General features: G+C 38.0%; 1 protein-coding gene across 3 annotated transcripts in view; it reads right to left on the reverse strand.

Moving 5' to 3' along the window:
* The window catches only part of MAP3K15 (mitogen-activated protein kinase kinase kinase 15), a 551,607-nt gene that overhangs the window by 11,700 nt on the left and 517,188 nt on the right, over window positions 1-22,719 (reverse strand). For all 3 annotated transcript variants that reach the window (XM_053706395.1, XM_053706394.1, XM_053706393.1), the window contains 3 exons: window positions 9,356-9,468; window positions 5,419-5,525; window positions 5,253-5,329 (listed from right to left, as the gene is read on the reverse strand). In XM_053706395.1, the coding sequence (XP_053562370.1) occupies window positions 5,253-5,329; window positions 5,419-5,525; window positions 9,356-9,468 (297 nt within the window). The remainder of the gene's footprint in view (window positions 1-5,252; window positions 5,330-5,418; window positions 5,526-9,355; window positions 9,469-22,719) is intronic.

Genomic DNA, 22,719 nt, shown 5'->3' on the forward strand with positions numbered 1-22,719 from the left:
TCTATCCGGGCGAAGTCATCTTCCAAGCCGGGTCTTGAATCTTCCTTCCGCCGACGCGGAACCACCTTCTTCACCGACTGACTGCGACAAATGACGGCTCCTTTAAGGGACGTCATCCAAGATGGCGTCCCCTCAATTCCGATTGGCTGATAGGATTCTATCAGCCAATCGGAATTAAGGTAGGAAAATCTGATTGGCTGATGGAATCAGCCAATCAGATTCAAGTTCAATCCGATTGGCTGATCCAATCAGCCAATCAGATTGAGCTCACATTCTATTGGCTGATCGGAACAGCCAATAGAATGCGAGCTCAATCTGATTGGCTGATTCCATCAGCCAATCATATTTTTCCTACCTTAATTCCGATTGGCTGATAGAATCCTATCAGCCAATCGGAATTGAGGGGACGCCATCTTGGATGACGTCCCTTAAAGGAGCCGTCATTCGTCGTAGTCCGTCGGTGAAGAAGGTGGTTCCGCGTCGGCGGAAGGAAGATTCAAGACCCGGCTTGGAAGATGACTTCGCCCGGATAGAAGACCTCTTCAGCGCCTCTTTGAAGATGACATCGGCCGGATCGAAGACTTCTTCAGCGCCGCCTGGATGATGACTTCATCGGATGGAAGATTTCTTCAGCGCCGCTTGGAGGATTAACTTCTTCCGCTCCGGATGTCCTCTTCAGTTCCATCGGTGGCTCGGCTGAGTGAAGACGACTCAAGGTAGGATGATCTTCAGGGGATTAGTGTTAGGTTTTTGTAAGGGGGGTTTGGGTTAGATTAGGGGTATGTGGGTGGTGGGTTTTAATGTTGGGGGGGGTTGTATTTTTCTTTTACAGGCAAAAGAGCTGAACTTTTTGGGGCATGCCCCCACAAATGGCCCTTTTAAGGGCTGGTAAGGTAAAAGAGCTTTGAAATTTATTTAATTTAGAATAGGGTAGGGATTTTTTTTATTTTGGGGGGGTTTGTTATTTTATTAGGGGGCTTAGATTAGGTGTAAGTAGCTTAAAATTGTTGTAATATTTTTAACATGTTTGTAACTTATTTTTTTATTTTTTGTAACTTAGCTTTTTTTATTTTTTGTACTTTAGTTAGTTTATGTAATTGTATTTAATTGTAGTTATTTGTAGGTAGTTTATTTAATTAATTTAATGATAGTGTAGTATTAGGTTTAATTGTAACTTAGGTTAGGATTTATTTTACAGGTAATTTTGTATTTCTTTTAGCTAGGTAGTTATTAAATAGTTAATAACTATTTAATAACTATTCTAACTAGCTAAAATAAATACAAAGTTACCTGTAAAATAAATATAAATCATAAGATAGCTATAATATAATTATTAATTATATTGTAGCTATATTAGGGTTTATTTTACAGGTAAGTATTTATTTTTAAATAGGAATAATTTATTAAAGTATAGTGTAGTGTTAGGTGTAATTGTAACTTAGGTTAGGATTTATTTCACAGGTACATTTTTCTTTATTTTAGCTAGGTAAGCTATTAAATAGTTAATAACTATTTAATAGTTATTGTACATGGTTAAAATAAATTGAAAGTTACCTGTAAAATAAATATAAATCCTAAGATAGCTAGAATATAATTATTATTTATATTGTAGCTATATTAGGGTTTATTTTAAAGGTAAGTATTTAGTTTTAAATAGGATTCATTTAGTTAATAAGAGTTAATTTATTTAGATTTATTTAATTAATATTTAAGTTAGGGGGGCGTTAGGGTTAGACTTAGGTTTAGGGGTTAATAATTTTATTACAGTGGCGGCGGCGTAGTGGGGGGCAGGATAGGGGTTAATAAATTTATTATAGGTGGCGACGGTGTAGGGGGGGCAGGATAGGGGTTAATACATTTAATATAGGTTGCGGTGGGCTCCGGGAGCGGCGGTTTAGGGGTTAATATGTATAGAGTAGCTTGCGGTGGGCTCCGGGAGCGGCGGTTTAGGGGTTAATACATTTATTATAGTTGCGGTGGGCTCCGGGAGCGGCGGTTTAGGGGTTAATACATTTATTATAGTTGCGGTGGGCTCCGGGAGCGGCGGTTTAGGGGTTAATATGTATAGAGTAGCTTGCGGTGGGCTCCGGGAGCGGCGGTTTAGGGGTTAATACATTTATTATAGTTGCGGTGGGCTCCGGGAGCGGCGGTTTAGGGGTTAATATGTATAGAGTAGCTTGCGGTGGGCTCTGGGAGTGGCGGTTTAGGGGTTAATATGTATAGAGTAGCTTGCGGTGGGCTCCGGGAGTGGCGGTTTAGGGGTTAATATGTATAGAGTAGCTTGCGGTGGGCTCCGGGAGTGGCGGTTTAGGGGGTAATAACTTTATTTAGTTGCGGCGGTGTAGGGGGGGTCAGATTAGCGGTGTTTAGACTCGGGGTACATGTTAGGGTGTTAGGTGTAGACAGCTCCCATAGGAATCAATGGGATGTCTGTCAGCAGCGAACTTGTACTTTCGCTATGGTCAGACTCCCATTGATTCCTATGGGATCCGCCGCCTCCAGGGGTGGCGGATTGAAAACCAGGTACGCTGGGCCGTAAAAGTGCCGAGCGTACCTGCTAGTTTTTTGATAACTAGCAAAAGTAGTGAGAATGTGCCGCACTTGTGTGCGGAACATCTGGAGTGACGTAAGAATCGATCTGTGTCGGACGGAGTCCGGCGGATCGATGCTTACGTCACAAAATTCTACTTTTGCCGGTCTCGAGCTTTTGATAACTAAGGCGTATCAGCCTCGCCACAAATACGCTGCGGAATTCCAGCGTATTTGAGGTTGACGGCTTGATAACTACCCCCCTATACCCCAGGTAAGACAAGAATCCTAAACATGATTCCCATAACGAAACTGCTGGACTGCAAAGGGAAATACGCATAGACCTGACTCATGGCAAATATAAGTAAAATACATATATTTAAAACTTTATATCAATACATAAAGTGCCAAACCATAGCTGAGAGTGTCTTAAAATAGTGATACATACTTACCGAAAGACACCCATCCCATATAGCAGATAGCCAAACCAGTACTGAAAGCTATCAGCAGAGGTAATGGTATATAAGAGTACATCGTTAATCTGAAAAGAGAGGTAGGAGATGAATTCCTACGACCGATAACAGAGAACCCTTGAAAAGATTTCCCGCGAGGAAAACCATAAAATCAATAGGCGATACTCCCTTCACATCCCTCTGACAAACACTGTACTCTGAGAGGAATTGGGCTTCAGAATGCTTAGAAGTGCGTATCATAGAAGAAAGCATAAAAATCAAGCACAAACTTACTTCACCACCTCCAAAGGAGGCAAAGTTTGTAAAACTGAATTGTGGGTGTGGTGAGGGTGTATTTATAGGCATTTTGAGGTTTGGAAAACTTTGCCCCTCCTGGTAGGATTGTATATCGCATATGTCACTAGCTCATGGACTCTTGCCAATTACATGAAAGAAACAAGAGAGACTGAGAGATGAACCCCCCCAAAGTTATACTTACTTTCTCTTCCTCGCCAGCCTCTTATGATTTTTTTTTTTCTCAAAAGTTCCTCATGGGTGTGCTGTCTAATCACAGCGTGCACGATTGCGGCATAGAACTAAATGTAGTCCGCTCCCTGTTTTACCCAGCACAGGAGCACAGTACATTCAGTTCAATGGCACGATCAGGCTCGCTGTGATTAGACAGTGTGGCCATGACTCGCTTTTGAGGGGAAAAAAATCAAAAGAGGCTGGCGAGTAATGGAAGGTAAGTATAACTTTAGGGGGTAAATCTCTCAATCTCTTCTGTTTTTTAAGGTGTCGCTAGTATAATGTTACATAATACTGCACAGTGTAGAATTATGTAACATTATTTTTTATGTTTACTGTCCCTTTAAGTTACCTATTTAACCCCTTCTCTCTGTCAAGTCATTTTTCCAAAAACAAATAAAATATTTGAGATGGAAGGACATGAGCAGTATTTGTTTAGCTAGTGCCTGGTAGTGGAGCTGATAAAGTATTGTAAAATGAAGCTTAGATCAAGCAATAGAGGAGTTAAACAGTTTTGTGTTGGTGTCTGCTAGTGCTTAAAGGGACACTCAGGTTTTATTAAATTTTCATGATTCAGATACAGCATGTAAGTTTAAACAACTTTCCAATTTAGTTCCATTAAAAAAAATGTGCACAGTCTTTTATATTTACACTTTTTTTGAGTCACCAGCTCCTACTGAGCATGTGCAAGAACTCAGACTATACATATATGCATTTGTGATTGGCTGATTGCTATCACATGGTACAGGGGGAGTGGAAATATACATAAAAGTTTAAAATGTGTTAGAAAAGAATCTACTACTCATTTGAAATTCAGAGTAAATTTTATTGTATTGTCTTGTTATCTTGCATTTGTTTATTATGCAAATCTGCTGTGTTTACTGGTCCTTTAAGGAAAATGTGTCTGTTTAATCTGCTGCAGTTTTGGGAGGTGAGAAACATATTAAAACCAATACAGACTGAATACACATGTATTTTAATGTATTTGTTGCCGTCACATCTACAGTAGAACGCTATATGTCGTTTTCTTGGTGGCTGAGTGTCAGGGGTTGCAGAAACAACTTGTTGCAGTCTCTACTAGACCTGTGCATTTGGAGGATTAAGATACCTCAGAATGCGGAAGAAGGCGGACGTTCGTGCCAGTCAGCTATTATCAAAGCCAATTTATACTTGAGAAACAGCAACACACTAAAATCTGTTTAAGTGTGTTGCTGTTTCACAAGTATAAACTTGGCTCCAAAAATAGCCGACCGGCGTGAAGGGCCGCCTTCTTCCGCACTCGAAAGTATACGAAACCTTCAAATGCACACGTCTAGTCTTTACATTGTCTGAATGATGTGAGACGAGGCTAAAGTTGTCTTCTTATTTAGCCAGCTTCTTATTCAGCAACTGATTTCAATCTGCAAAATAAATCTGTATACAAAACCAAAATATCTGTAATTATTTATTTTTATCTTAAATCAAATAATATGCATTCCCAAAACCTAAACAAACTTAACAAAGCTTAACCAAACAAAGCTCCAAAATGGCGGCACCCATAATTAGAGGGAGGTGCATTAAACTTATTTAGTGTTTGATGTCCCTTTAAGTAATTATTCTGTGTTAAATCCGCAAAAGAGTACTTCCTATGGTACAACATTTCTATTCAAAATGCAAGATGTGCACATGAACAATTGAAGTTATTTTAAGTTATCCAGCACCTCTGCACAGACTGTTAGAATAATCACATTTCACTATTCATACCTTAGTTTTAGACATCGAAGGTCATCTTTGGTGATGTCATGCAGAACATCATAAAGAGTATAATCTTCTTCAACAAACTGGGAAAATAAAAAAACAGGAAAAAGAAATAGATCAGTAACGTAATCTGTCTAATAATAAGAGGATAATATGAGTCCAAACAGATTACCTGCTCCACTACATCTTCAGTAGCTCCATGCTGCCTCAGCCAATCAACAAGCTCTTGGTCTCGCGTTTTGCCAAGTGATACATATGATGCGGATATCCTTGGGACATCTAGGGGAGGCATTGTACAGTTATTACTTGTGAACCTCTCAAAAAGCTTACACATCAACACAGAAGAGAAAAAAGGAAGGACGACTAAACCTACTTAAGTCTGTTTATTACCTTAGATTTGATATTATTAATTCTATTCCATTCTTTGTTTAACCTGAGGTCTGTACCAATAACTTTGATATATTATCACATTGGTTTACCATATCAGAGGGAACAAATGTCATCTTAATTGAATCCATTTTTAAATCTCTTAAAGGGACATGAAAATCAACAACACAATGTATGCTAACCTGATACATTGATTTATTTAATGATGGTGAGAGTCCACAAGTCATCATGTGTGTGAATATGTGTGTGTGAATATTCCTCTTCTGACTACTAGGAGGAGGCAAAAGACAAGACACCAGAGCTTTAAATCCTTCCCATGATCCTCAGTCATACATATAGCCAAGTAGACGAGGAAAACAAGAAAAGCAGTAAAGATAAAGTCGGGGCACATTAGTGCAAAAACAAATACTGCTGCCACCTGAACAAAACAAAAAGGGTGGGGCTTGTTAAGCATACATTTTGTTTTATTTCATCAGATGGTAAGAGTCCATGAGTCATCATGCATGGGAATTAATACCCAAGCCATGAAGTCCACAAGACCACCATGAAATAGGGGGCAAACAGTGAAGGCAATACGGCCAACAGAACATTCCTGCCAAAGGCAGCTTCAGAGGAGGCACACACATCAAAGTAATAAAACTTAGAAAAAGTGTGTTAAGAAGACCAAGTAGCTGCCTTGCATATATGATCAACAGAAGCCTCATAAGGAAAAACCCAAGAAGTAGCAACTGCTCTAGCGGAATGAGGAGTAAAGTGCTCAGGGGGAGTTTTCCCCACATCCAAATAAATCTTGTGAATTAAAGCTTTAAACCAAGCTGCTTCATTTGATTAACGAAATTTGACTTCCATGATTTAGGTAGATTGTGTCACATAAAATAAAACTTTATAATTTACTTATATTATGAACTGTATCTATTTCCCTTGGCTTGCTTGGCATTCCAAAAGAGCATACTGAAATTTAACAATATGTATAACATAGTAACAACCATTGTGCAAACACAGCTGCCATATAGTTCCTGAGCCTATCTAAATATGCTCTCATGAGTCTAAATAGATATGCTGTCACAAAAGAGTGCCAAATCTCAACAAAGGATAATGAGGCAAAGAGGTAAATTTTTATAAGGAAAGTAAATTGGAAAGTTTTTTAGTTTTTTAAATCCGATCTTAGTTCAATTCATTAAAATTTCATTCTAATTTCCATGGCCCTTTTCTGGACCAAATGGAGGCAAAGGCAGTGATTCAAGAACCCGGATACAGTAAGCCATGCACACAGTGATACCAGACCTCTAGGTTCACCACTTCGAGGTTCCAGCGAGGTGAACGCTGAAAGGCTCAGCCGGCTTATCTGCACCTACCTACCTTGGGTGCCACCACAAATCATGAGTTTGATTCTTATGTGCAAAACAAGAAAAGTCCAGCTCCGATGATAAAATCAAAAACTTTATTCCAATTAAAAAAATTAAGTAGTACAGCAAAAAGAAGAGAGCGTAGCTGCTAGGCTTTCTTCTTTTTGCTGTACTACTTCATTTTTTTAAATGGAATAAAGTTTTTGATTTTATCATCAGAGCTGGACTTTTCTTGTTTTTCACTTTTATCTACCAGTATTCTGCTCTGTTAAGCTGTAAGTGGTGCTGGGGCCTCATCTTCCTCTAACCCTGTTACCCAATGAGCTGTGAAGAGATGTCTTCGGATCAACCAACAAGCAACTACATCATAGACGAGTGACAAGCAGAGGGCTGCGATCGGCCAGTAGGTGAGAGACGTGTCTGGCATTGTTTGGGCTCTGTGTGCAACGGAGCAACAGTGAATGCTGAGAGTGTCCTGGTAAATTGCCCGCCAGAAGCTCCTTGGTTCAACGGTAGGATTGCTTAGCTCACACTTATGGTTTTGTATCTAACTGGACTAAGGTGTTTTGAGTGTAACAGGGGGCAGAGGTGGTTGGTCCCTGGAATTGGATGCACCTGTATCTTATACTAACTGTGGATATATTTTCTCACTCTTTGATACATTTGATTCTTATGTCTCATAAATAATGTTATTTTTATACACATGGCTACGCTATGAGGCACCCCTTGTCTTCTTTTGTATTGCTACTCCTGAGCCTAGGTATGCTTTTCAACAAATGATACCAAAAGAACAAAATACATTTGGTAACAGAAGTACATTAAAAAGCCTCTTAAAATTGCATATTCTATCTGATCCATGAATGATTAATTTTATTCCTTTAACAAGCCATAATAGACTACAGCAAATAGGCTTTTAAATGTGTATATACCAGACAGCAAAACCCTATTTTAAATGTGTATAATTTTTTATGCAGATCCTTTCCAATGCTGGTCTTAATTTCTGATATACATTAAGAAGTAAGCCGTTGTTAAAGATTGAGGGATGCAAAGTAACAACCAAACATTGAATTGGTACTCATAATGATTAGTAGAGGGCTGGTATAGTATATGTAAGAAATGTAAAGGGAAGCTGAAAACTGTGAGAGTTTTACTTTCCATCTTATTTATAATTTACATTAATTTGCTTCAGCAGGGGAGATAAGACGAACAGGCTTTTTAATCTATAATAATTAGATACAATAGGGTGATGCTCATTACTTTTTTGGAAACTAAAACTTTACACTTATTTCTTCAATATCTGAAGAACTTATATAAGATAAAAACACATTTGCAAATTATTCTCAGGTTAATCTCTGTTTTGAATGTCATCGACTAATGACCCTTTAAAGTCTGTAAATGGTCTTTAAATGGAGTCCAACATTTAAATCTTGGCTTTGTTATGTGTTTCCACCTCCACCCACAGAACAGAACCAACCCTGCTGTCATTAAAATGATGGTAAATTTTGTCAAAGCAGGGGCCAGAATATTAAATCTGAACATTTAATAATTGTCACAGCATAAGCAAAAAAAGTTATTTTAAACCTATTTATTTTACCTCTGTGTTTCTGTTGTGTCAGCAGCAGCCGGACACCGCTTCTGTACTGTCTTTTTTTTTCTTCTAATAAAAATAGTTTAAAATAACTTTTTTGCTTTGGCTTTGAAAATCATTAAAGGGACATAAAACAAGTTGGGATAGAGACCAAATATAATAATATGTACTTTATTACTTTACCTGTAAATTTATACTGCAGTGCCTCGCCATTAACCCTTTCTTTTAAGTTTCCAAATTGTACCGCTCTAGCTCTCCCCACACAATTCCTTCTATGGCTGCATCTATATCTACCTTTGCTTTGGTAGAATGCAGACATTAACACTCATTATCTGCTGGAGCATGTCTAGAAGCAAATAAGCAGCTGTGAACTTAGTTTAAATACAATGCCCATGTTTCTGATGCTAAACACGGAAAAGGGGGGGGGATCAGACTACTCCAGACAGCATGGCTATGTAAGTAATTTTGCTTGGTTTTAAAAATTATTTTAACATACTTGTCAGCAATTTTTAAACTTTTTTTGTGCAAACTATTTTACCTAATTAGCACTTTTAGGATATGCACATATCTCAACATGTCTTATGACACTTTAAGTGTACAGATGATGTTCTTTAATATTCTGGCCCCTGCTTTGACAATTTTTTTATCATTACTTTAAGTCTGTTCAAGTTCTTTACTTAAATTCAAATATAAAAGAGACAGGCAATCAATAAAACTATCTGAAACCAGCTATTGGAGAGCCAACCAATTAACAATTGTTTGTTAATTCAAGGAAAAATGATTTATACCATGAGAAATGGACTTGATTTGAAGAAGATGCATATCATGGTTCCTCTGTTCCAGGCATTGTTTTAAAAGGAACTGGTGCTCCCTTTCCTTCTGTATAAGATCTTCCAGCAACCTACAAATATACAAACAATAACCAAACCAGCATTAATGGGGAACAGAGGTACATGGGTGTGTAAATGGATACCAGATTATAGTAAGATGATGATATTTTGAGTTTACACAACTTCCTCCAGAAAAAAACTAAATCTAGTTGGAGGTTTATATTGTTACTGCCTTTTACTGTTTAATCTTTGCTTTTGCCTATGGAGTCTATAGGCATAAGACACTATGAAAATGAGAACAATATCTATAACCATTGTTGTCCATCAGAAGTACCATGCAGACATGATTTGCTAGCTTGGGTGGTTTTCCGGTAGTTGTATACCATTTCAATACATTAAAATATCTACCATTTGAAATCAAGCATACCTAGGTAGGATCAGAAGAAGTTATGCACTACTGGGTGCTGACTGGTGACTGCACACACACACACACATATATATATATATATATATATATATATATATATATATATATATATATATATATATATATATATATATATATATATATATAAAGAGAGAGAGAGAGAGAGAGAGAGAGAGAGTTACAGCTTGTGCTACAATAAGTGTATGTTAGGGTATGTGACATTGTTTCACATAAGGGACACACTTACCTCTCTACTCTATCTTAAAGTCTAATTGACAATCAGTACATATCGTATACTTCTGCATGCTTACTTTTATGTAGATTCCTTGTCACAATTTTTGTTACTATGAGGTATAAGTTTAGGCTCTCCATATAACCTTATCCCCTTTGAAGTAGATACTTTTGGCTTTTATAGCAAAACCCTATTAATATTTATTGTACATTGCAGTTTGGTTGTAAAAGTTTAAGTTTAATCCTGAGGGGCACGATGTCCCATTATATATGGCCCTATAGTATTCATGATTTTATTAGATTTGTGTTATCTTTTTAATACAACTGATATAGTACCAATATGACCATTTGTCTAATAATTGTCTAATAATTGTGTGACTCTCATATTATCTACACAATATATAACCCAGCAAACTTCTGACTGTAACGTTTATTGTATTTTATTTTATACTCTGCACATACAGCCTGCAGCATTTATTATTGTTGCCCAGATCACATAATCTTATATTGATTCTCCTGCATATAACAATGTGAGCCATGTTAACATATTACGTGTGCACACATCCCTGTCACATAGTACATAGTATCCCATAACAACTGTTCTATGTATTCATAGCAATGGTTCCCGCCTCTACCGTGACAACTACATGCCCATTAGGGGCGTTTCCTTTACGCCATGACGATGCGGTAGCGTAGACGCCTGCCCTATACTCCAGGATCTTATGGTATCTACGATATAATACTGTTTGCTACAGTTGTATGTATTAAAGGGATACTAAACCCAATTTTTTTTCTTTCATGGTTCAGATAGAGCATGCAATTTGAAGCAACTTTCTAACTTACAGGTTGTGAATAAAAAATGGGCCGGATTCTAAACTTACATTCTTGCTTTTCAAATAAAGATAGCAAGAGAATGAAGAAAAAGTGATAATAGGAGTAAATTAGAAGTTGCTTAAAATTGCATGCTCTATCTGAATCACAAAAGAAAAAATTTGGGTTTAGTGTCCCTTTAAGACTCAGTAGTCTAACGTTTGTGACTCAAAGCATCTCCCCACATACTTGATAGTAAGAAATATGTAACACTATATTCTTGGCCGTTTGTACCATCCAAAGTAGTTATCAGTACACGGTTCCCATTATGTCCTAAACACTGAATTATGCACACGCAACCTAGCACACAGGTATCACTTAGATTGACATTTTTTATGCATTGTTTCTGATTATTAAGATTATAGGCTTAATCACAAATCACTCCTATATACTTTGCAAATGTTTATGTTATGAGTCACATTACTTGCTAACCCTTGGGGTTTTTTTTGTTTGTTAGGGGAGGGGGTCTAACACTGTTTAAAAAGTTTGTTCAATTTTGCACAATTATTGGTCTGATGAAGGGGTGAACACCCCGAAAAGTCATTATGGAATAAAGGTTTTTGCACTATTTGATAAGACCAGTGAGTGCTCCGTCTATATGCTTTGTGTAGACACCCCACCATCTCACATTTATAGAAAAGACATATCGTGCATTAAAGCAAATACACATAACATATACAGCATATGAAAAATACTAACAAATCACCCCTGACAGAAAACATAGAGAAACAGTGCAAGCAAAGAGAACTGAGATCAAACGAGACTCCTAAGGGAAACTAGAAACGGCATATTGAAGAAATTACATCCAGGATTTCAAGCCAGCCAAAAAAGATACCAAAACAACGAAATGCATACTCTGCTGGATACGTTCATACTGAAGAAGTGTCAGACTTAAGCCAAAATCAGTAATACTGTTCTCAACATTTCAAATCAGCTACTGTTACAAAGAATTCAACATGTTAGCAGAACAAGTAATACAAACAAGCCCTAATACTCCCGATGAGAAGATAGCACAGATTATCTATTAATAATAGCACAAGCACCACACAGACCCAATCATCCAGTTTAAACATATTCTTAGCTAGCGCTTCACAGAAAAAGCGGATACTAACGGGCGCAATTGGTAGAAAATGCAAATAGCCTATATCTACCAGGAACCAAAACTAAACCTGCCGGTTAACGTTACCAAATGAAGGAAAGATAGCAAATATAAGTGGCCAAATGTGTCTTAATCAAACGGAGCCCAACTGACATGAACACTGACAGCCGGGACTAAAAAATCACATAAGTCCATTGTATCCTTAACATGCAATTTATCTAGACAGATCAAAAGATATAAGCACACCACATAGCATAAATGAACATTGTATAGAGGTACAGCATCTTAGACACAAAGCACGTAAGGCAGACTGTAAAAGAAACACTCACTTTAACAAACATATTATTGAAGCGGCTGCTCAGCCGTACTCCCGTCAGACAAGCTTCATCAACCAGTGTAACTAGTACTACCCGCCTCAGGTTTATATAGCCACAATCCTATAGTACCACCAGGTCACGGGTCAAAGCCACAACAGATCAGATAAGTCCAGGAAATGCCTGGAAAGAGATGGAATAACCTAAACCATATGAAACCAGCCCATTCATAAAAACACCACACACTATGGCAGATCTTGAGACAAGAAAACTACAATCGAAATGTGGGCATGAGTTAATCAGTAAGAACATTACAACACATCTACCCCCTAGCAACAAATACAGGCTGTCAGTGTGATATACCAAATAGCAGAATACACTCGGTGCAAACTATGTGCATAAAATAAGCACACTGAGCAACAAATGAAAGCCCCTAATATGCCATAGAGGAACGTGGAGCAAAATGTAAAACAAAACAATTTGCCCTGTAGGATAAGATAATTAACCCCATCATATCGGAGAAATGAAAAATGGAACCAAATGGATGGAAACATAAAGCGCACTAATTACAAGGTGATGAGATATAATACACTGGGCTAATATTACGTGAAAAATAGACAACTGTGAAGATATGCAAACTTAGGTTGAAACCATTATGGTGAGATACAAACAAAAATGCAGCAATTTAGTAAAACAATGCACTGTCCAGGTTTACATTAAGGCCAGCAGGAGATAACGTGTGAGCCTAAAAATCCAACTTGATTCACATTTGAGAAGTTCTTTATCTCTATCACCCCCATGTTTCAGGGGGGCTACCCAATCAATGACCACCTCACACAGGGAGGAGATGGGGTGCTTATGCTCCAGAAAGTGTCTGGCTACTGACTGGTCTGAGCTTCCATACTTAAGTGCAGCCCTTATCGCACTTTTATGGTTTGCAAGTTTCTCCCTGAATGGGGTACAAGTCTTCCCCACATACAAACGGCCACACGGACAGGATAGAAAATACACCACGTAGTCAGATGTGCGAGTCAGTCTGTTTCTTATCTGGTATGATTGTACCTTGTTGGGATGGTGGATTTTTTCTCCAGTTAGCAGTGTTTTGCAAGTTACACAGCTGCCACACTTATAACAGCCATTCTTAGATCTCTGCAGCCAAGATTGTTCCTTTTTCCAAGGGTCGGTCTTCATCAACAATGTTTTGAGACTACACCCACTTCTATGAACCACCCTGGGTGGGGGAGTGTTGGTAAATGGTAAAGTCAGATCATTGCTGATCATTGGCCAATTCCTTCTGATTATATCACCAATCTGGTTAGTAGCAGGGGCATAATTAGTGACAAAGTTGATGGTTTGCTCTTCCTTTGTATTAATGTCAGTTGGTCAAGGTGTACCACTTGTTCAAGAATCTCATCTACCATGCTGGAGTGGTAGCCCCTACATGTTGTCAAGTTGTTCGTGTCTCAATTCCACATTAGAATTATTACGTATGACTCTTAAAAAATGTGATTTCACAATCCCTCTTTTGAATTGTACCGGGTGGAAACTACTGAATTGTAGTATAGTCTTTCTATCAGTTGGTTTGGAATATAGGGTGGTATGTAATGAACATCCAGATTCGGTCATTACCTTGAAGATACACAGGTCAAGAAAACTAATCTTTGTATTTACACTTTCATTTTTGAATTTGACAGATGGTTCAAAGCTGTTCAAGGCATCGATCAACAATGCAAGCTCTTTAGTGCTGCCTCCTCAAACCACAAAGAGATCATCGATGTATCTCCTATATAGTAAAACACAAGGATTTCTGTCCTTGAAAATGTACTTCCTCTCAAACCAGTCGATGAATAGATTGGCATAGGATGGGGCCAAACTGGACCCCATCGCCGTACCAATTAACTGAAGGTAAAAGTTATCTTCAAAACTGAAGTAGTTATGCGTCAGGCACATCAAAAGCCAATCCGGTAACAACTCAATGGGGGGTCCTGTGTAGGAATCACAATCAAGGAGAGCTTGATGGACTGCCTCTACACCTACATCGTGGGGGATGATGGTGTAGAGGCTGTTGACATCTAGAGTGACTAGAATGCAGTGACTGGGAAATATTCTGTCCTGTAGCAGCTTGATGAGCTCTATGGAATCCAGTAAAAATGCCTGTGTATTTTTTACAATGTCCGGCAAGAAGAAATCAATGTACTTGGCTACAATTTGGAATATGGAGCCCTCAGCCGATACTATTGGGCGGCCCAGAGGATATACCTGCTCTTTGTGGATCTTTGGGATCGTGTAGATAATAGGATAGACTGGATGTTCAGTAGTGAGAAAATCAAACATAGACTTATCAATGTGCCCACTATTCAAGGCATATGTCAAGCTTTTATCCAGATTTTCTTTGTTCACTTTTGTGGGATTATATGTAAGTCTCTTATATGTGCAAATGTCACTTAGTTGGCTCAACAACTGAGTTCTGTAAAATGAATAATCAAGAACTACTATGGCCCCTCCCTTGTCAGCAGGGCATATGATTATGCTATCATCATTCTTGAGACTTTCCAAAGCCTTCCACTCATAGCTTCCAAGGTTGGTTCTAACCTTTGCGTCCGTGCTGCATAGACTGTCAATCTGTCTGGCACACATGTTCGTGAATGTTCTGATGGTGGGGTGAGTGTGTTTCGGTTTAAAGGTGGAGTAGTTTTGAAATGATAATATTTCTTTCAATATGAGTGTTCTCTGTAACCTGTGTATATCTACCATATTGTCAATTAGGTCTATTTTGGGAGTAGGGACATACTTTAATCCCTTCCCCAGTAGTGCTAGTTCTTCTTTCGTGAGTTCCCTATTGCTGAGAGTGATGACCACATCCTCACTTTTGATCAATTTCTTTGATGGCTTTTTCCACCAATCGCCTCTTCTGACGACGGGCTGGTGTCTTTTTTTGCTGTGGGATTGTCGCGTTTTCTGTGACGCGCTGGCTAAGAATATATTTGCACTGGATGAATGGGTCTGTGTGGTGCTTGTGCTATTGTTAATAGATAATCTGTGCTATCTTCTCGTCAGGAGTATGAGGGCTTGTATGTATTACTTGTTCTGCCGACACATTGGATTCTTTGTAACAGTACAGGTAGCCCTCAGTTTACGCCGGGGTTAGGTTCCAGAAGGAATGGTTGTAAATCGAAACCGTTGTAAATTGAAACCTAGTTTATAATGTAAGTCAATGGGAAGTGAGGGAGATAGGTTCCAGGCCCCTCTCAAAATTGTCATAATAACACCTAATACATTATTTTTAAAGCTTTGAAATTAAAACTTTAAATGCTAAACAGCATTAAAAACCTAATAAAATAATCACACAACACAGAATATATAATTAAACTAAGTTAAATGAACAAAAACATTTGCTAAACAGCATTATAAACCTAATAAAATAATCACAACACAGACTTCACTTGCATTTTTCTGCAAACAGTTCTTTCTATGTATTCCAATCTGGACTGATTTATAGACAGGAAGATCTTGTTTCTTTGAAATCTGCTTGATAGCTCAGGTCTGGTTAAACTGATTAATTTCAGCTTGCTTGGCTTTGCTGCAACACAAGCGGACAGCTCCACCTACTGGCTATTTTAATAAATGCACTGCTTCTCAATGCTTTTCAATAGCAGTCACATGACTGGAAAAAGGTTGTTATTCTGAAACGGTGTAAATTGAACCGTTGTAAAACGAGGGCCACCTGTAGCTGATTTGAAACGTTGAGAATAGTATTATTTATTTTGGCTTAAGTCTGACACTTCTTCAGTATGAACGTATCCAGCAGAGCATGTCTTTCGCTGTTTTGGTATCTTTTTTGTCTGGCTTCAGATCCTGGTTGTAATTTCTTCAATATGCTGTTTCTAGTTTCCCTTGGGAGTCTCGTTTGATCTCATTTCTCTTTGCTTGAACTGTTTCTCTATGTTTTCTGTCAGGGGTAGGGATGGGCGAATGTTTTGCAACATTCGAAAAATGGCACGAATTTTAACAAATTTGTTCGTTCAAATCAAATTTCGAATGTTTACATAACATTCTAACATTCGATTTTCGAATGCTCGGTTTCGAATTTTACGATTACATTCGAAAATATTCTTTTTGAAAAATTCGAATTTAGATTGTAATAGTATTTCTAATGCTTTTTCTTTAAATGTAATATTCGAATTATGCAATATTCGAATTCGAAAAATTTGAATTTATATGTTTGTAATAGTATTTCTAATGCTTTCTTTAAATGTAATATTCAAATTATGCAATATTCTATATAGAAACATTCGAAATTATATATTTGTATCTATTATGTATCAATTTACTATATTCCCGCCCTACCACATGAACTATTGAACTTCTGAATAGTGTGGGAGGGGTCCCGGGCGCCAACTGACGGAGGCTAGGTGTACTACAGCTGTTTAATAGAATAGAGACATTTAATAAAAACAATATAAAAACAGTATATACATATACATATTCTCATGGATCCATGGTTAATAGCAGGAGATATAATACAATCAACATAAAAACAATAGACCACAGTTAAAATACAATTGAAACGATTAATGCTAGTACAAATATATGTACTGGCTGATGCAGTCCTTATATAGCAAAGCGTTCAAGTAAAATGGTCTGCTCCAGTGAGGTATGGTGAGACCAAAAATGATATCCAAATGTGACAAACTAATAAGTGTCTCCGGGAAAAACAGTGATCGAAGAATAAGTTAAAATATTCAAAAATTATTCAAAAATTATATATGTGAATTCTGGTGCTCCTGTTAAAATCGTAAAAATGGGGATTCAAAAGTGAGGATATTCAAAAGAAAAAAAGGAAAAATGGATGTAGAAAAAACTTTCTGGTGTAGAAGGTAAAACAATATAGTTCCACAAAATAGACAGTTAGTTATAGTCTGTTTGCAAAAATAAAATAACAATTCGGTGTGAAAAAATCAAATGTAGTGTTATATCCAAGTGAAAGACAGAATGGGGAACTTGGAGTGCTGGCTCCTTAGTGCAGCGTGATGTGCAATTGAGACAACGGTCTCAAACAAGAGTGAGGAAAATACTCCAAAAAATAAAATATAAAAGGAACTCGTCAAACAAACCTGTGGAAAAAACAAAAAACAGCAATGTGCAGAAAATCAAAGACAATCAGCTAAGATTGAAATTAAACTCACCAGTACTGGTCTACGCGTTTCGGCCTTATATAGGCCTTTATCAAGACTGGTTTTACATGCTTACTGGTGGTCTTTTATAGCGTTTACACTATGAGGACCCGGATGTAAGAGATTACTCATCACTTCCGGTTATTTGTCGTGTTATGATATCTGAATGGAATACTTTCCAAATTGTGATCTTTTTTACCTTACAATAAGAGCCTTTATTATCATATTATCTAAATGTTATAACGACCCGTTAGTAGGTAGTTTATACCGACTATGTACAGCTTAGCCTCCGTTCGGGCAGTGACGTCACTTCCGGTCGGCGTGAAACTGCCATGGTATGCAGTGTATTCTAATGTTTATACCTATCATCAGGTGCACCTAGTTTGTGCTTCCCATTGTTTAGTTATTACCATTGGTTCCAAACAGAGTTATAAATTGTGAAATTTGAGGTTATTTATACAAATATTTCTTGCGATCGATTTCTGCTTATCCGATTGGTCATGACGTCACTCATGGCCCTTGTATTAATCATTGAGGTCGGTATAAACTACCTACTAACGGGTCGTTATAACATTTAGATAATATGATAATAAAGGCTCTTATTGTAAGGTAAAAAAGATCACAATTTGGAAAGTATTCCATTCAGATATCATAACACGACAAATAACCGGAAGTGATGAGTAATCTCTTACATCCGGGTCCTCATAGCGTGAACGCTATAAAAGACCACCAGTAAGCATGTAAAACCAGTCTTGATAAAGGCCTATATAAGGCCGAAACGCGTAGACCAGTACTGGTGAGTTTAATTTCAATCTTAGCTGATTGTCTTTGATTTTCTGCACATTGCTGTTTTTTGTTTTTTCCACAGGTTTGTTTGACGAGTTCCTTTTATATTTTATTTTTTGGAGTATTTTCCTCACTCTTGTTTGAGACCGTTGTCTCATTTGCACATCACGCTGCACTAAGGAGCCAGCACTCCAAGTTCCCCCTTCTGTCTTTCACTTGGATATAACACTACATTTGATTTTTTCACACCGAATTGTTATTTTATTTTTGCAAACAGACTATAACTAACTGTCTATTTTGTGGAACTATATTGTTTTACCTTCTACACCAGAAAGTTTTTTCTACATCCATTTTTCCTTTTTTTCTTTTGAATATCCTCACTTTTGAATCCCCATTTTTTCGATTTTAACAGGAGCACCAGAATTGACATATATAATTTTTGAATAATTTTTGAATATTTTAACTTATTCTTCGATCACTGTTTTTCCCGGAGACACTTATTAGTTTGTCACATTTGGATATCATTTTTGGTCTCACCATACCTCACTGGAGAAGACCATTTTACTTGAACGCTTTGCTATATAAGGACTGCATCAGCCAGTACATATATTTGTACTAGCATTAATCGTTTCAATTGTATTTTAACTGTGGTCTATTGTTTTTATGTTGATTGTATTATATCTCCTGCTATTAACCATGGATCCATGAGAATATGTATATGTATATACTGTTTTTATATTGTTTTTATTAAATGTCTCTATTCTATTAAACAGCTGTAGTACACCTAGCCTCCGTCAGTTGGCGCCCGGGACCCCTCCCACACTTGTAGTTTTTTAGGTGCTAGCTAGGTTTCACCTCTCCCAGGCTAATAGGTGCTTGCTGGCGCTTTGAGTATACCCATCACACAGTATTCTCAATATCTACCTAGCACTACTCTAGCAGCCAGTCTACCCTTAGAGATCTTCGGATACCTCCAATATGGAGTCTCTTGCTACATTACGGCAGGATATACTTATAGACATAAACATACTAAACCTACTAGTACTGAAATAGTAGAAGATGATACTGTAGATATACAGTTCATATTCAGAGATTTGGAGAAACTCCTCACCTATGAGGTGAAATACAAAGCTGAGATTGCCTTTCTTAAAAAATGTCTTGAACTAGACATTATCCCGAAAGGCCTCATAACTCATAAAGAATGTGCCTTCCCTTTATCCGATTCTATCTCAGACAGATGGAAAAGGGTTCTAATTAACACATCAAGACAACTCATTAAATTAATCATTGAGTACAGAGAATCTTTAGCACTTGATGTAGATTCTAGAATCAAAGAAAATGAAGAGATCCTAGTGAATCTAGAACACTCAGGACAAGAGTCAAAGGATATATCAGAGAGAAAAGACAATTTATTCAAAAAGGTTAAGAAAGTGAGGGATGAGATAACTCAAAAGAAGACTAAGAAACTTATGAGAGAAATAGAGAATAAAGAGTCAATAGTCGAAAGACTTAAAAATGATGAAACTAGGGCTAATGAGGGATCGAATATAGGAGAAGATAGGACTAATGCATCAGACAAATGCCAACACACTAGGTCTAATCACCAAAAAATACATTACACCTCAGAAGTGTCCTATGAGCCTAGGGATAATGTATATAGACACGACTACCATATCACACAGAAGTCTAATCAACATAGAGGCCCATGGAGAAATCATTATCGACCAAATCACTATGCACGAGCCCCATACAGAAATAATAGAATCCACCATGTAAATAGGGGATATGGTTATCAGGACAATCAACACTACGATAATTATAGGACTAATGATAGGACTATGGATTCGAGAGGGACATATTCACCACATAGGAGAAGAGAGACTAGGGAAGATGGATGGGAGAATTACTATAACAGAACCCCATATAATAGGGGTGACTTTAGAAATGAACTAAGAGGAGACCATGAGAGGAGAGAATACCAACAGAGACACCATGCTGAGGAACGACCGTATCAGTACAGCTATAACAGGTTCGAGTCGAGATATGAAGATGAGAGAGATTTGCCTTACCATGACAAACAGATGAGGAGAAACAATATGTTTCGGACCCCAGGAGAAGACTTCAGGACACAACGTAGGAGAGAAGTCCATACTCCTCCAAGAAAGGACCAGAAGACTGAACATGGAATTGATAAGCGGCGCACACAACAAGGTGCTAAACAGACGGAATCAAGAGAAGAACCCCAAAGCACAATGAACAACTTCGAAATTGGATCACCTTCTTTTTTAGAGGTGGATCGCACACACAACAGGGAGAAAGAGAGGATACCAAGACCCCAGAGAGAAGCAAGAATAGAAAGGATAACAACATAAAGAAAAGAACTCATCGGGGAAAAAGAGGAGGAGCCAAAGTTAATAAGACCAAGAGTATAGATCCCGATCTGGTATTAGAAAAGAAAACAGAAGGTATCTTTAATTTGAGCTCCCATGTCCTCTCCAAAGAAGAAACCTCCGTTCTGAAGTACGGCCTCTCCTTTGCCCCTACAAGAAGCCTCAACAAATTCCAGACGTTCGTTAACGTTAAAGAGTTCGTGAGGAAGTTGACTCTGAAAAGATTCTTTGCGAAATCAGCCCTAGAAAAAGCGGTCTATAAGCCACATGAAGCTAATGATGGTTATAAACATACAGATCTGAAACCAAAGTCAACCTTTTACCCTACTAATAGTAAGGGCACAGCCATAGAGTCATTCGAGACAATAGTATGTAAGGAGATTAGAGAGATACAGTCCAACCAATTGAAGATCAAGAGACAGAATCTCTCTAACAAACAGATAAGAACCATCAGGGATTTGGAAAACAACCACAACGTGACGATTAAACCTGCCGATAAGGGAGGGGGGATTGTCATCATGGATAAAGTAAACTATGACCTGGAAAACGCACGGATCCTAGGAGACAAAGATACCTACATGAGACTGCCAGGAAATCCAGAAACCGCGTATAAAAAGGATCTGTTGAGAATTTTGGATCAAGCCAAGGAACAAGGGATACTTAACAGTAAAGAATATGAATACACCAACATCAGTCATCCAATAACCCCTATCATTTATCACCTACCGAAGATTCATAAATCGCTGGAGAAACCGCCAGGGAGACCCATCATCTCAGGCATTGGTTCTCTGAGCTCAAATCTATCTGAGTATATTGATCTAAACCTCCAAAAATATGTGAGGCAGTTACCTTCCTACCTGAAGGACTCGACACAGGTACTCAACCTCTTAGAAGGAATAACCTGGGAAGATAGATACATTCTGCCTAACTGTGACGTCACGTCCCTATATAGGTGCATCCCTCACGAAGAGGGTCTGGAAGCGGTTGAATTCTTCTTGGATAGAGACGAGGATCTTCAAGAAGAACAAAAGGAGTTCATTCTGGAGGGAATTCGATATATTCTGAGTCACAACTACTTCTGCAATGAAGGGAAGTATTACCGACAGATATGCGGTACGGGGATGGGGACCAGGTTCGCACCAAGCTACGCGAACCTGTATATGGGGAAGTGGGAGCACATCTTCTGGGAGTCATGTAATGAATAGAAGCACTGAAAACCTGAAATTCACATACATCTGGAGTAGGAGTGAATTGATCTTTCTGGATCTCAAGATTGAAATTGTCCAAAATAAAATAGAAACTTCCACATTCTTTAAGAAAGTGGATAGCAACAACTTCATCCACAGAATGAGTTGCCATCACAAGTCCTGGAAGGACAACATCCCGACTGGACAACTATTGAGAATAAGGAAAAATTGCTCAACCCATGAGAAATGGGAACAACAGGCAGAACTCATTAAGAACAAATTTATAGACCGAGGATATAATGAGATTGAATTGGAACAAAAAGTGCAGGAAATCAGCCACATTGAAAGAACTAAGTTGATGACATACAAAAGAAAAGAGAAACCACCAGGAGATGAGACTCTTAACATCAATATGATTACCGAATACAGTGGAAATAAGAAAATTATTGAAAGGATAATTCAAAAACATTGGTCACTTTTGAAGGACGATGACATCATTGGCGAGAATCTTCCTTCCAAACCAAGGTTCATCTATAGGAAGACGAAGAATTTGAAAAGTAAACTAGCCCCTAGTCTACAGAGAAAGAAGGCATTAGGTGTCAAGGATGTTTATGGAAAAGAGATAAATGGTTTTTTCCCCTGCCCATCATGCAAAGCGTGTAAGCATGGCATTAAATCTTCAACCTTCAGTTGTCACCATACGAAAGAAAAATATAAGATCCGTGACCTGATTAGATGCCGGGACAGCGGAGTGATTTACCTGCTACAATGCACCTGTGGACTGCAGTATGTAGGCCAGACCTCTCGGACCCTAAGGGACAGAATCCGGGAGCATTTACTTTTC

The sequence above is a fragment of the Bombina bombina genome, chromosome 3 (genome assembly GCF_027579735.1).
Source record: "Bombina bombina isolate aBomBom1 chromosome 3, aBomBom1.pri, whole genome shotgun sequence".
In the NCBI taxonomy this organism is placed as follows: Eukaryota; Metazoa; Chordata; class Amphibia; order Anura; family Bombinatoridae; genus Bombina; species Bombina bombina.